A 14,511-nucleotide genomic window follows, 5' to 3' on the forward strand; every position below is an offset into this window, starting at 1 on the left:
CTGCTCGGCCCTCCCCGGGTTTGCTGCTGGTTCTTCCCGGGTTGGCTACTATCCCTTCCACCTCCGTGGAAGGGCAGTTCCCCCTGGCCACATTCCCCACTTCCGCAGGGGAGCGGCACACCGCCGGCCGGCTTTCTGGGGGCTGCACGGGTTCCCTTAGATGTTCCCCATAGATGTTCCTGGTGCATGCCGTCTCTCTCCTCCTTTATAGTCCTCCTCCGCCAATCCCAACTCGGCTGCCCACACGCCGAGTACGCTGCTCTCCAATCAGGAGCAAGTCCTACAGTTTATTGGTTGAACTGGAGGCAGCTGTGCGGAAGCTGTTTACTTCTCTCCCAGCGCCATATTGTGGGAGAGCAGATGCATAGAATAAGTCTTAATTCCAGTAACTTAGTCCAGTCCGGGCTGCTCCCCACAGAGGAGAGCAGATGCATAGAATAAGTCTTAATTCCAGTAACTTAGTCTAGTCCGAGCTGCTCCCCACAGTATTGTACAGGTTTTAAAAACTCTTAGTGTCTAGCATAGCTCATATATCAACAATATCATGTCTTTAAACAGTCACATAAAACAGGCTTCCAGATTGCCTTACTCCTAGCCCATCTCACCCTCTGACACATCACTCAATATCAGAACTCCTAACACGGGCCAGCGTGCAACACAGGTTAAGCTGTTGCCCTGCAATGCCAGCATACCATATGAGAGGCAGTTTGAGCCCCAGCTGCTCCACTTCCAATCCAGCTCCCTAGTAATATGCCTAGTGTCGCTCCCCCTCTTCATGGAGGAACGACACTAAACCCTGCCTAGGCTTCATATCCGAGTCACGGCACCATTATGTCGCTCCCCTTCTTCATGGAGGAACGACACAGGACCCTGCGCTGTTCTTTCGTCTGCTCGGCCCTCCCCGGGTTTGCTGCTGGTTCTTCCCGGGTTGGCTACTATCCCTTCCACGGATGTTCCCCCTGGCCACATTCCCCACTTCCGCAGGGGAGCGGCACACCGCCGGCCGGCTCTTCTCGGGGGCTGCACAGGTGTTCCCTCAGATGTTCCCCTTAGATGTTCCCGGTGCATGCCGTCTCTCTCCTCCTTTATAGTCCTCCTCTACCAATCCTAACTCGGCTGCCCACACGCCGAGTACGCTGCTCTCCTCCAATCAGGAGCAAGTCCTACAGTTTATTAGCTGAACTGGAGGCAGCTGTGTAGAAGCTGTTTACTTCTCTCCCAGCGCCATATTGTGGGAGAGCAGATGCATAGAGTAAGTCTTAATTCCAGTAACTTAGTCCAGTCCGGATTGCTCCCCACACCTAGGAAAGCAGCAGATGGCCCAAATGCTGGAGCCCCTGCACCCACATAGGAAACACAGATCAAACTCCTGGCCTTGGCCTGGCCCAGCATTGGTTACTGTGGCCAGCTAGCGAGTGAACCAGAGAAAGAATGATCTTTCTCTCTCCGTGTGTGTGTGTGTGTGTATGTGTGTGTCTAATCCTTTCAAGTAAATCAGTTTTACAGAAAACACAACAAACTTCAAGCAAATGCTACATTTCTACATAAAATATGCTACCCGAATTTTTAGCAGAGCAGGCAAATGGCCTGAAACTTCAAGTCATATTTTAGTGCACACTGACTACAAATCTGAGCTTTGAATTCTGTTAAGATGTCAATTATATTGGTATTTACCAATTTTACCTTGTTATATAAGTAATCATAAAATTATTTTTCAGGCTGGTTAAATATTACTAGATTTTTTTGACATTCAAGTTAATTCCATGATAAATTTAAATACCTTAAACTGTAAGTAAATTTTCTCATTTTTGCTCATGAAATCACTGTTATATAAAATTATTTATATTAATTACCCAAAATGGAGAAAAGATAGAACAATCTGGTTAGTGGTTAAGAACAAAGTCTCTGGCGCCAGTGTTGCAGCACAGAGGGTTAAACTGCCACTTGTGACTCCAGCATCCCCTGTGAAGAGAGGTAGTCTGAGTCCCTGCTACTTTGCTTGTGATCCAGCTCCCTGCTAACGTGCCTGGAATGGCAGTGTAAGATGGCCCAAGTACTTGGGCCCCTGAAGCCCATGTAAAAGACTCTGGCCTAGCTCCAACCGTTACAGCCAACTAGGGGGTGAACCTGTAGCTGAAGATCTCTTTTTCAAATAAATCTTACAAAATAAATGAATAGTCTCTGAACTTGGACTTAACTAGGTTCTAGTCCTGTTCAGCCATTTACCAACTGTGAAACCTTAAGCAAGTTATACTCTCTTGCTTCAGTTTCTTCATCTGTACAAAGAAATAACAGGGCCACACTGTGGCACATGGAGTCAAGGTGCCACTTGGGACACGGGCTGGCATCCTGTATCAGTGTTGGAGTCCCAGCTGTTTCACTTTCAATGTAGCTTCCTGGTGCTGTAAAGGCCCTTACAGACACACATGGGAGGCCCAGATGGAGTTCCTGACTCAAACCTCAGCCATTGTAGCCATCTGGGGAGTAACCCAGTGGATGCAACGCTATCTCTCCCCACTGCTCCCTCACTCTGCCTTTAAAAGAAATTAAGTTTTTTTTAAAAAAGAGCAACAATACTAATCCCTTATGTTGTTTTAAGGATTAGTGATTTAATGTAAAGTGCTTTGTTTAACATTTGGCATATAAAAAGCATTATACAAAAGTGTTAACTAGGGGCCAGCATTGTGGTTCAGTGGGTTAAACTACCTCCAGCAATGCCCAGTATTCCCATATGAACAACTTAGTTCAATACTCAATTGCTACACTTCCAATCAAGCTACCTGATAATGTGCCTGGGAAAGCAGTGGAGGAAGACCCCTGCCACCCACATGGGAGACCTAGACAGAGTTTTCTGGCTCCTGGCTTGGGCCTGACCCAGGCCCAGCCATTGTAACCATCTGTGAAGTGATCTCTAACTCTGCCTTTCAGATAAAGAAATAAATAAATCTTAAAACAAAAACAAAAACAAACAAACAAACAAACACAAAAGCAAAAGCAAAAAACTAGGCTGGGGCTGGTGCCGTGGCATAGCAGGTAAAAGCCCCAGCCTATGATGCTGGGGTCCCATATGGATACTGGTTCAAGTCCCAGCTGCTCCACTGCCGATCCAACTCGCTGCTGATGGCTTGGGAAAAGCAGTAGAAGACAACCTAAGTGCTTGGGCCCCTGCTCCCACATGGGAGACCTGGAAGAAGTTCCTGGCTCCTAGCTTCAGCCTGGCCCAGCCACTAAGGCCATTTGGGGAGTGAACCAGAGGATGGAAGATCTCTGTTTCTCACCTTCTCTTTCAAGTAAATAAACCAACCTTCGGGGAAAAAAAGTGTTAGCTGCTATCAATATTATTTTGCTAAAAAGTTTTACAAAGACAAGCTACAAGTGTCTCATGCCTTAAAAACAATGCTCATTCAAGAGATTGTTCATTAAAGACCCTGCTTAAGTTCAAAACTTTACACTTTCCTAACAAGAACTGCATTAAATATACAATGCACAGCCCCACATACCTGTTTGGAACACGAGTTCTTTCCCTCCAACACCTGCTGCCTCCAGGTTAATAAATGCACGAATCAAGCTGGCCCAGGGGTGCTGAGTAATGAAACCATGACTGGCCTTAATGAGAAGAAAACAAACATGGGCGACAATCTTAAACTGTCAACAGATTCTGCTTACTGTAAGGACAGACAGGCTATCTAGATAAGGTAAGGAATACAAAAACAATCACCTTTCCAAGGCAGTATCTAAGACATCTTAGTTTTTCTTTCTATGCATAATGGCTGTGTGCAGTTTGCTGAACGGAAAGTCCCCCTCACAGAGGCAGCCTGATTACAAGGAGTGGTGCCAAACAAGCTTTGACCAACACTTGGTGTGTAATAATCACACTTCCTTGGTAAGAGTGAAGCTGTGCAAAGTGAGAGGCGCAAGACAACAGGAAGAGACAACTACGGGGGTGGGCATTCATGCTCTGTGCCTGCCCTAAAGCATCTCTCAAACGCCAGGATCAAAGAAAACCTGAGCCCCTGCCGAGACGACCGGTTCTGGGTTTTTCCAGTACTGCACTACCTACTTAAATAGCTAAGGATTTCTTAAAGGACTGCCAGGTGTAGTACTTCCCTTGCATATCATTTTAAGAGACTACTCATATGAAGAGTAAACATGCATAAATGTTAGCTATGACCACCCTCGCGATTAATTAAGCCCAGTATTTACAGCAGTACTGTCTCACTTGCAAGACATTTTCCTCAGCACCATTAAAAAGGAACACGACAGCATGATGCAAGGCTTCGGAAGACGTTGCCAAGACACGAAGGACCTCCAGCATCACGGAGCAGCTCACCGCGTCATCACTGGCACCTTCAAATCAGAAAAACAGATTTGCTTCTCAGATTGGGAAACATTCACAGAGGAACTCTTAGGGCCAGGAATGGGGTCTGCCTCTCCAAGAAGCAGCGCGACACCTCCGTGACCAGCAGTATAGCTCCGTCCATCATCAGGTGACGTTACAGCCACCAGAGGTAAATGCCATGAGGGCAGAGAGCCCTTCGTCTGCTTTGCTCGCTGACTTACAAGCAGTGCCTAGAACCACGCCAGGCCCACACAGTCCCTCAGCCACAGTCTGTTCAGTAAGTATATTAACCAGGTGGGACCTAAAGTCCCCCCTGAAAACTGGCATTCTCGGCAGCACAGGCTATTTGTCCCCTTCTTTATCCTGGTTCCACGTCCTCAGTAGTAGTCTCACTTCTGGTGCGTACTGCTTCTTCCGTCATCTGGAATCGCCACCTCTCCCTTCTTGCCCATCTCATACAGGCTGCAGATCATACCACATGTACAGAGGGTTCAGTCTGGATAGTGTAGCATTTTGTTAAGGTTTCTTTGAGGGGGTCATATGATGGGAAAGTACAAGGACAGACACCCAGTCTCATAAGACACACAAAAAAAGACTAATGATCTAAGTTCTACCCCTGGTCCCAGCACTGACCAAGTAAATAACCAAGTCAAACCTCTTAACCTCCTCTTCTTATTTGAAAAACAGAGATGGAAGGGAAGAGGGAGCTCCCCCATCTGCTGGGTCACTCCCCAAATGCCAGCAACAGTGGGGTCCCGGGTGGGCCAAAGCTCAGAGTACGGAACCCAATCCAGGCGGCTGGAACTCGGTTATTCAAGCCTTGATCTGCTGCAGCCTGCTGCAGGAGCAAGACGCTGCAAGCAGAAGCCTGAAGTAGGAATTGAACCAGGGACTCTGATGTGAGGTACCTGGTATCTTAACTACTGAACTACACATACACCCCTTAACCTCTTCTTGACTCAAATTTTCTATGTTAATTAAAGGTGATTAGGAAGAGGACTTTAGTGCTTCGTATTATTTAAAGTATGTAAGATGCAGGTAAAAGAAATGACAGGCTATTTGATATTAAGGAATTATTAGCTAACATAACTCATGGTATTATGTCAAAAAAAGGTCCTTATATTTCAGCAATATAGACAAATACTGATACAGCTAAGACCAAGGAGTAGGAAGTAGAAAAACTGGTCTAATGAAGCTGGAAGTCAGGTACACGGGTTCATTGAGCAGTTGTTTCTATAAATATTGACATGTTCTGTAATAGAAAGCTAAAGAGAGTAGAGGGTGTTTAGTTTAGTGGCTAAGACACTCAGATCTCATATGGGGTGCCCAATTTCCACTCCCAGCTCCCAACTCCAGCTTCCTGCTAACGCAGGCCCCAGGAGGCAGCAGCAAAGGGTCCAGTCACTCAGTCCCTGCCTCCCACACGGAAGACCTGGATTGCATTCCAGCCTTGAGCTTCCAGATTGGTCGCAGGCCTAGCCTTGCAGGCATCTGGCCAGTAAATCAGTTGATGGGACCTTGCTCTCTCTCACTGCCTCTCAAGTAAACAATTAAAAAAATTAGAAGTAATCAAAATTAAAATACTAACACTGGATTTATACATGGGAGGCAGCGTTTTAGAGCAAGAAACACACAGAAATACATTTTAGCTGTGTCACTTCACTCCGCTACTTCCTGGTTGTGATATCCACCTCAGAGTTTTTTTACTCACAGAATCAGACAAGATGCACCGTGCCTAGCACCTCCTAGTCCAGGTTGGTTTTTCCTTCTCCCGTTGGGAAACCTAAGGAAGGCACTGCCAGCTCAAATGCCTCCATGGGCTCTATCAAGACCGCACCCCTATTCAAACAAACTGCTATTAAGCACATTGTCTTGGTAGTGATTACTTAATTGCATGTTAGTCAAGGTGAAACCAATTACTCTCAAGAAGGAAGTATGTGTTACTACCAATAAAAGTGTCCCCTTCAGAAAACCAAAAGCAGTATTTTTGACTGAGACTATAAATCATTTAAAAATGAAAATAAAGCAATGTTTCTTTTTCTCAAAACACAGAAGAGGACAACTGAATGGTATGTATCTGTGTTTGCAGACCTGACTAAAAAGTTCAATTATCCGTTAACCTTCCCTTTTATGGGTTCTGGTGTCTGTGAAGGGAACTAGAGAAGGGTCAGATACCTTTAAGACAGTGAAGGAAAGTCAGCAGACAGTATCTCACAGGGCTGAGCGGTTAACCACCATCCTTTTCCACTTAGAGTTAACCCTGAAATTGAAGCCACCCCCAGTGTCTCTTCTATCAGTGACCTGACAGAAGCCACGCAACAGACAAGAAAACGACGAAGGTCTTTCTGTGGGTAACCTTACTCTTACTTGGTATCAGTTCCCAAGTCCCAGATAAATTACTAGAACTTTGCAAAAAACATTCAAGCTTCAATTAGTTCATCCACTAAAGTGATTTACATGGAAGTCTACTTGATGGATGTATGGAAAAATTTTTTGTTTTAATTTATTGATTTATTCAAAGAGTGACACTGAGAGAAAAAGAGAGAGACAGAGACAGAAATCTTCTACCTACTGGTTTATTCCCCAAATGGCTATAATGGCCATGGCTGGCCTAGCCTAAAGCCAGGAGCCAGGAACTCCATCTGGGTCTTCCAGGTGGGTGTCAGGAGCCCAGGTACTTGGGCCATCTTCTGTAGCTTTCCCAGGTGCATTAGCAGGGAGCTGGATAGGAAATAGAGCAGCCAGGACTCGAACTGGTGCTCTGATATAGAATGTCAGCAACACAAGCCGTGCCTTACCCATGCACCACCATGCCAACCCCTGAAACACTGCTTTTAACGACTTATTATTGACAGAAATTTCCTTTAAATTGTTGGTATGGTACTCTTGTAAAATTTTAGTTAAAAATTGGGGGCCAGCGCTGTGGCACAGCAGGTAAAGCAACTATCTGCAGTGCCAGCATCTCATATGGGCGCCAACTGGAGTCTCAGCTGCTCCATTTCTGATCCAGCTCCCTGCCAACATGCCTGGGAAAGCAGCAGAGGATGGCCCAAGTGCTTGAGTCCTTTGCACCCACATAGGAGACCCGGATGAAGCTCCTGGCTTAGGACCAGCCCAGCTCCAGCTGCTGCAGCCACCTGGGGAATGAACCAGAGGATGTAAAATTTCCCTCTGTCTCTCCCTCTCTCTCTAACTGCCTTTCAAATAAGTAATTCGGTAAAAAAAAAAAAAATAGTTAAAAATGGATTCTAATGACCCACAAAAAAGGCCAACCCTTCATTACTAGGCTATATATGCAATTTGTAACATTCTGCACAATGCCTTTGAATGGTAGAATTCGCCACCTGAAAATAAGGATTATTTTGAGCTGAAGGCAATTGAGAAGAAAATATAGAAAAGCTCTCTGCCCTCCTCCTCAACCCCCACATCTGCAAAAAAGGACATACATTTCGGAATGGGTCCCTCCTCCCTTCTCTACAAGGACAGACAAAGCTTGAACACCAAAGACAACTTTTGACCCTTATCAGAGTCGAGACAGTACGAGAAGAATCTACTTGACAAAATTTACTACCTTCATATACCAGGTATTTGCTTTCCTACAATGTGCCACTCTATAGAGTCAAGGTCCTTTCCTTTGTAACGTCTCCAGAAATGAATAGTTCTTTGTTGTAAACACTATATAAGCAGAGTCTAAACCACCTCTCTGCAATTTACTCATTATTCCTGTGGTATCGCCCTTGTACCCATGAGGTATGCATGTTAATAAACTTCTGTTAGTGTTTCTCTTGTTTATCTGTCTTTGTCTACCCCAGCTACAAATGATGAAAGGTAGAGGAAAATCATTTTTTCTTCCCTCTGTCTCTGATACTTACATAATATTATATAATGCTCTTATTTGCCCCCTCAAGAATTTAAGCATCATAATCATACATACAGAGAAACATTTTATTACTGCTTTGAAAGACATAACACTGGTTTCCCCAGCACAAAGGCAATTGTGCTTTTATATAACAAATGTGTGTATACTGAGTCCTAAAAAGGCAAGGTACATTCTAAATGCAATCATAAAGTTTTCTAATGGGCTGGCACTGTGGTGGAGCAGGTTACACTGCTGCTTGCAACGCCAGCATCCTGTACCACAAGTGCCAGTTCAAATTCCAGCTGCTCTGCTTCCAATCCAGCTTCCTGGGAAGGCAGTGGAAGGCCGCTCAAGTACTTGGGCCCTTACCACCCACGTGAGAGCCCAGGTTGCAGTTCCTGACCCCTGGCTTTGGCCTGGCCCAGTCCCTGCTGTTGCAGCCATTTGAGAAGTGAACTGCGCTTGCTTCAGCAGCACATATACTAAAATTAGAACCAAAAAGTGACCCAACAGATGGAGCATCTCTGTCTCTCCCTCTCTCAGTAATTCTGCCTCTCAAATAGTTTTTTTTTTTAATTTTCATTTATTTGAGAGGTAGAGTTACAGACAGCAAGAGGCAGAGACAGAGAGAGAGGTCTTCCATCCAATGGTTTACTCCCCAATTGGCCGCAACGGTCAGAGCTGTGTCAATCCAGACCCAGGAGCTTCTTCCCTGGTCTCCCATGCGGGTGCAGGGCCCAAGCACTTGGGCCATCCTCCACTGCACTCCTGGGCCACAGCAGAGAGCTGGACTGGAAGAGGAGCAACCGGGACTAGAACCGGCCCCCATTTGGGATGCCGGCCCTGCAGGCAGAATATTAACCTGCTGCACCAGGCTGCTGGCCCAAGATAAAGCTTTCTAATTAATGACATTCCAGTACACGTTTTATCGAGTAAGCACATTTTACTTTCTAGTTCACATGGCGCGATGTTTACTTGGGCCTGCTATGATTCGAGCAGTTCGGAAGTATTGCTATGAGATAACACGTGGTAGCCTGAGAGAGGGAGGGAGGCAGGAGGCGCGTCCCCTGCCGGCTGCTGCCGCAGTGGTTTATTTCTACTTAATCCTCCCAGCGACGCCGTTAGGGAAGTACTATGATTTTTCTCCACTCCACAAATAAGAACTGAGGCGAGAACTGAGGCGAGACGACGGCAAGCAATTGCCGAAGGGAGCAGCAACTGCATTCTAATACCCTGCTTCCTTTCCCATGCAACTGAAAGGACTGACGGGCCAGGAACCCTAGCACCTGGTCTGTGTCTGACCGGTGCTGACCAGCAACCCTTATTCCTCTGTCCAAGAAGGGGTCTACTAAAACGCGAGAGCACTGCAAAATGCTATTCTCTCTTCTTCTCTTCTTACAGTCTCTCTCACTACTGCAAATAGTTTTCTGAGGAATCTTGTTGTTTAGAGACAGGAGTTCAACGTAGGTGATTCTCATTTACTTAACAAATACTCACTGTGTCAGACACTGCGCTAAACATCAAGCTTTCTAATTCACCTTTCTAATTCAGATTAATTAGGCACTCTAATAGTATGGTACTCCCCGCAGACCAGAGTCCTCACTTCACAGGTCAGCAGAAACTGCTGGAAGTAACGTCCTCCAACACATGCATTCCTTGAAGGCAGGGGGAGCCCCTGAGCCTAGGACAACACCCAGCTGAGCAAACAACCGAAGTGGCACAGCCTTACTCCAGGACACGGGGACACACACTGTCTGGTAACACCGATAGGCTGCTGCTCAGTCGACCAGAAACATTCTCTGTCCTATCACTCGGTTGCTGGCATTACTGTTTAAAAAAAAAGCACCAGGGCCAGTGCTATGGCACAGCGGGTTAAAGTCCTGGCCTGAAGCACTAGCATCCCATATGGGCACCGGTTCAAGAACCGGCTGCTCCTCTTCCGATCCAGCTCTCTGCTGTGGCCTGGGAAAGCCGTACAAGATGGCCCATGCCCTTGGGGCCCTGCACCCACGTGGGAGACCTGGAGGAAGCTCCTGGCTCCTGGTTTGGGATTGGCGCAGCTCCAGCCATTGTAGCTAGTTGGGAAGTGAACCAGCAGATGGAAGACCTCTCTCTCTCTCTCTCTGCCTTTCCTTCTCTATCTGTGTAACTCTTTCAAATAATTAAATAAATCTTTAAAAAAATAAGTCTTAAAAAAATAAAAATAAAGCACCAGGGGCCAGCACTGTGGCGTAGTAGGTAAAGCCACTGCCTGCCGTGCCAGCATCCCATATGGGCGCCGGGTTCTAGTCTCAGTTGCTCCACTTCCAGTCCAGCTCTCTGCTATGGCCTGGGAAAGCAGAAGAAGATGGCCCAAGTCCTTGGGCCCCTGCACCCACATGGGAGACCCGGAAGAAACTCCTGGCTCCTGGCTTCGGATCGGTGCAGCTCCAGCCATTGCATCCATTTGGGGAGAGAACCAGCGGATGGAAGATCTCTCTCTGCCTCTCCTTCTGTGTAACTCTGACTTTCAAATAAATAAAACTTTAAAATAAAAAAAAAAAGCACCTGAGAGAATACTAAAAGGTTAGAGGCGTGACTGATACTATTCTAATTATCCTGCCTCTTCCATCACAATAAAAACAAGGCTTGTGGGGCCGGCATCCCCTATCAGAGAGCCAATTTGAATGCTGGCTGCTCTGCTTCCCATCCAGATTCTCGCTAATGCACCTGGGAAGGCAGCAAAAGACTGCCCAAGTGCTTACACCCCTGCCACTCACGTGGGAGACCCGGGTGGAGTTCCAGGCTCCTAACTTCAGCCTGGCTGTTGCAGCCATTTGGGGAGTAAACCAGCAGATGGACATTTTCTTGGACATTTTGTCTTTCAAATAAATTAGTAAATTCTTAAAAAATTAACTATCTGGGCCATGATGACTTCTGAACGACTTAAACAGAAGTACATACCTGGTGAGTTCGCCACTGAGTCAAAGTGACAGTTGGCCAGGACGGCATGCTGGGCTCCATCTCTGGGTTCCAGCTTCACCACAACATTGGTGATGTTGTCATAGTAGCTCGTGAAACCCCCCAAGAAGTCAATGCTGAAGGAGCCCGTGGGCCGCTGCACATCCACCGAGATCATGTGAAGGCTGCTGCTTTGAGCTTCAATCAGCTTAATCTGCTCCAAAAGGTAGCGAACCGTCAGAATTTCATTTTCTGGACTCCCTGTGGTCCTGGGGCCAATTGATGTTATGTGTTCAAGATAATCCCTGGAAGTGAGCAAAACAAGGACTATGGCTAAGGCTTACCGGTGTAAAACTAAGGCTTAGCATATTAACATTTCCAACACACACTCCTTCCTCCTCCATTAAGCTCAGTTCTTTGACTTCTCATGTAACAAAGGCTGGGGCTGGCACAGTAGGTCAGGCATCCCATTTAGGTGATGATTCAAGTCCTGGCTGCTCCACTTCCTATCCAGTTCCTTGCTAATGCACCTGGGAAAGCAGTGGAACATGGCCCAAGTGCTTGAGCCCCTGCCAAGCTATTTAAAGAGTGAACTAGTGGATGGAAGAGCTCTCTCTTCTCTATAACTCTGCCTTTCCAGGAAATAAATAATAATAAAAAAAAAACCTGCCTTTAATTATTTCAGACACTTGTGAAAATCACTTATAAATTCCCATTTTATTTTGCTTCCCTTGATTTCTTTAAAGGTTCTTTTCACTCACTCCATTTTCAACTTCTCCCAATTCCATCAAATCAATATAGACTAAGGATTGTATTCAAATTGTGTGACAGCATACAACTTCACTGGGCATTATGGGATTCTGGGTTACTGGTTCTAAGCGGCAGGAACCAATGAACAAAGACAAGCAAGTCAAGAGGTTAAACAAGCAAAGAAACACTTTTGATGGTGCGGGGTGGACCCAGGCCTCCTAGTAAGCACACAGAGCCTAATAACTTCAACTCAGGCCAAGCCCAAGTCTACGCCCGCCTAATGGAAACTTTTTTTTTTTTTTGGCCTTTTCATTGCATTGCAAGTTCAGGGGAAAAAGGTGACCGGGGTGTGTTCCAGAAAGCCATTAAGAAAATAAGCTTTCAGCACTTTGCAGTCAAAGAGGAGTTTTTAAAGCACAGTGGCGGCTGAGACTTCTTCCTACTGGCTTATGATCTCATGAGCTTGGGCAGACTTGGGTTACAAACTCTGACTTAATCACCTCCTCTGGCACGGCTAAAGGCCTTTTAAAAACTGCAATCCAAACCAAACCAAACGCCAGGTCTTACACCGGCACTATGGCGGGGGTGGCGGAGTCGGGGGGGAAGAGCTGCAGGGAGCTAACAACTTCTGGAATTGCGTGCGAACTGCGAACAGCCAGCCTCCCAAGGAGAGACTCTAGGGCCTTCAGGTTTGGGTACTATGACCCTCCAAAAATTAAGACTACACGAACCCCCTCCAACACCTCTCTTCATTTGGAAAGCAGGAGGCCCGAGCACAAAGTGGAAGTTGCTCCAGAAGTTAGGGGGTGGGGAGAGGGCTACATCTGCACACAGGTCATGGTGGATGACCAGGCAGGCTCAATCCACGTGGCCCCCGCGCAAAGCCACCCCACCGCCCCCGGTGCCGCAGCGCCAGGAGCAGGAGGGTGAGCGCCCGAGGTCCCGCACAGGTGCGGCGCCCTGGAGCGGGAGCAGGGGCCACAAGAGGACGTCCGGGGCCGCGCAGGGCGGGAGCGGACAGTACCTGGCTTGGCTCGCGTCGAACTCTCCGCGGTCCCCAGCGGCCCCGCGCAGCACGAGCTGCTGCAGCGAGAGCTGCACGAGCGTCCGCAGGGCGAGCAGGTAGAGCGCGAGCCCCAGCGCCGTGCGCGCCTCTGACAGCCCGGTCCCCGCGCCCCGGCTCGCGCCGCCGCTACCCCCTGGGCTCCGCTTCCGCGTCCTCGCGCCGCTGCACGCCTCCACCAGGGGCTCCTGCGCCAGGGCCTCCCTCTCCGGCTGCGCAGCGGCCGTCGCCGGTCCCTCCCGACGTTCCCCGCCGACGCGGTGCCGCCTCACAGCCGCAGACTCAGAGCCCCACTCCATGGCCACGAGCTTCACCCGCCAGCCCAACCGCCCCAGCCCGCGACAGCTCCAGCTGCGGCCGCCGCCGTCGCCGCCGCCGCAGCGCCTCCTAGTGAGCGGACGGAAACTGCAAAGGGCCAAACTTCTTCTGATTGGCCCGTCCCGCCTTGCCGTGAACAGCTTTGGGCAGAGTGTTGGCGGGCAGTGGCAGGGCCAGCGTAGGCTGGGCGTGGTGGGTTTGTCCTGTGCAGGGCTTCCCAGCCGAGTATGACACAGAGATTTCCCAATGCAGACAGCCATAAAGCAAAACATGCCTGCCCAAAGCAAAAGTGCCAGGTCGCGTTTAAAAGAAATCACAGGGCTCTTGGTGCATCAGGCTGATGAAGGCGGCAGTGGCCTGGTTTTCTTAAGGGACAGTAGGACAGGCTTTGAAAAAGTAGGGTCCTGGCTCCCAACAGGAGAAACAGGACTCCACAGAGGAGCCTCAGCCTATTGCCTCCACATAAACTTAGCAGATCTTAATCACCTTGGGAGATAACCACACTGTTAACAGATCAAGAAAAAAATACCTATTAATTATCAAACACCTGCTATCAGCCAAACATGGTAGTAAATGCTATAACACATTTTCTCATCTAAATCTCTCAAGATCTCTAAGAAGGAAATAGGGGATTCCCGTGTAATAGCTGAGGAACCTAGAGGTAGCAGGTGAGGAATTTACAACTACCTTGACGGGCTCCCAGAGCAGCCTTCTACTCCACTACCCCACAGCCACTCTGGGAGTGAAGATTCAGCAAAGCCCTTCCTCCCTCAGTGTCACTTGGGTGGTAAAGAGACAGAGCCTTGGTTTCAACGTGACTCCAGGTGATCCGTCTTCTTCCTGCTTGCTGGTACAATAAAAATCCCGGCTTCAAGGTTCAGTGTCAGTGGCATGGACATTAACCCAGAAACCAACAGGGAAAGTGCACTGCAGGATGGTGACTTGAGCGCAGGTGTCAGACCTCACACAACCCCCGGGAGGTCTGCTCCTGCCTCCCTCGCAGGCTACCTGACTCCCGGTCCTTAGTGTCCCCTCTCCAACCACACTGACCTTCGGAGACACCCTGCTCACCTTCTATCCTCTGGGAACAGACTCTTCGGTTCTGTTGTTTGATGTGCCCGGAATGTTCCTCCCTGCCCTTGTTGCCTGGTAAACTCTGATACTTCAATATCAGTTCAAGCAGTACTTAATCAAGACTCACTAATCGGATGTTAAAATCCCTTCATCTGTGATTAAGCCCAT

At 47.9% G+C, this 14,511-nt stretch overlaps 1 protein-coding gene across 3 annotated transcripts in view; it reads right to left on the reverse strand.

Annotated features, from left to right (window-relative positions):
• The window catches only part of ERMP1 (endoplasmic reticulum metallopeptidase 1), a 55,533-nt gene extending 42,202 nt beyond the window's left edge, over window positions 1–13,331 (reverse strand). Inside the window, exons 1-4 of one of the 3 annotated variants that reach the window (XM_070051825.1) lie at window positions 12,913–13,331; window positions 11,142–11,443; window positions 4,220–4,347; window positions 3,501–3,606 (exon numbers count right to left, since the gene is read on the reverse strand). In XM_070051825.1, the coding sequence (XP_069907926.1) occupies window positions 3,501–3,606; window positions 4,220–4,347; window positions 11,142–11,443; window positions 12,913–13,250 (874 nt within the window). In that variant the 5' untranslated portion in view covers window positions 13,251–13,331. The remainder of the gene's footprint in view (window positions 1–3,500; window positions 3,607–4,219; window positions 4,348–11,141; window positions 11,444–12,912) is intronic. The other 2 variants (XM_008255080.4, XM_002708102.5) reach the window with 2 other exon arrangements.
• Between the last annotated feature and the right edge of the window lie 1,180 nt (window positions 13,332–14,511).

This window comes from Oryctolagus cuniculus, chromosome 1, assembly GCF_964237555.1.
Source record: "Oryctolagus cuniculus chromosome 1, mOryCun1.1, whole genome shotgun sequence".
Classification (NCBI taxonomy): domain Eukaryota; kingdom Metazoa; phylum Chordata; class Mammalia; order Lagomorpha; family Leporidae; genus Oryctolagus; species Oryctolagus cuniculus.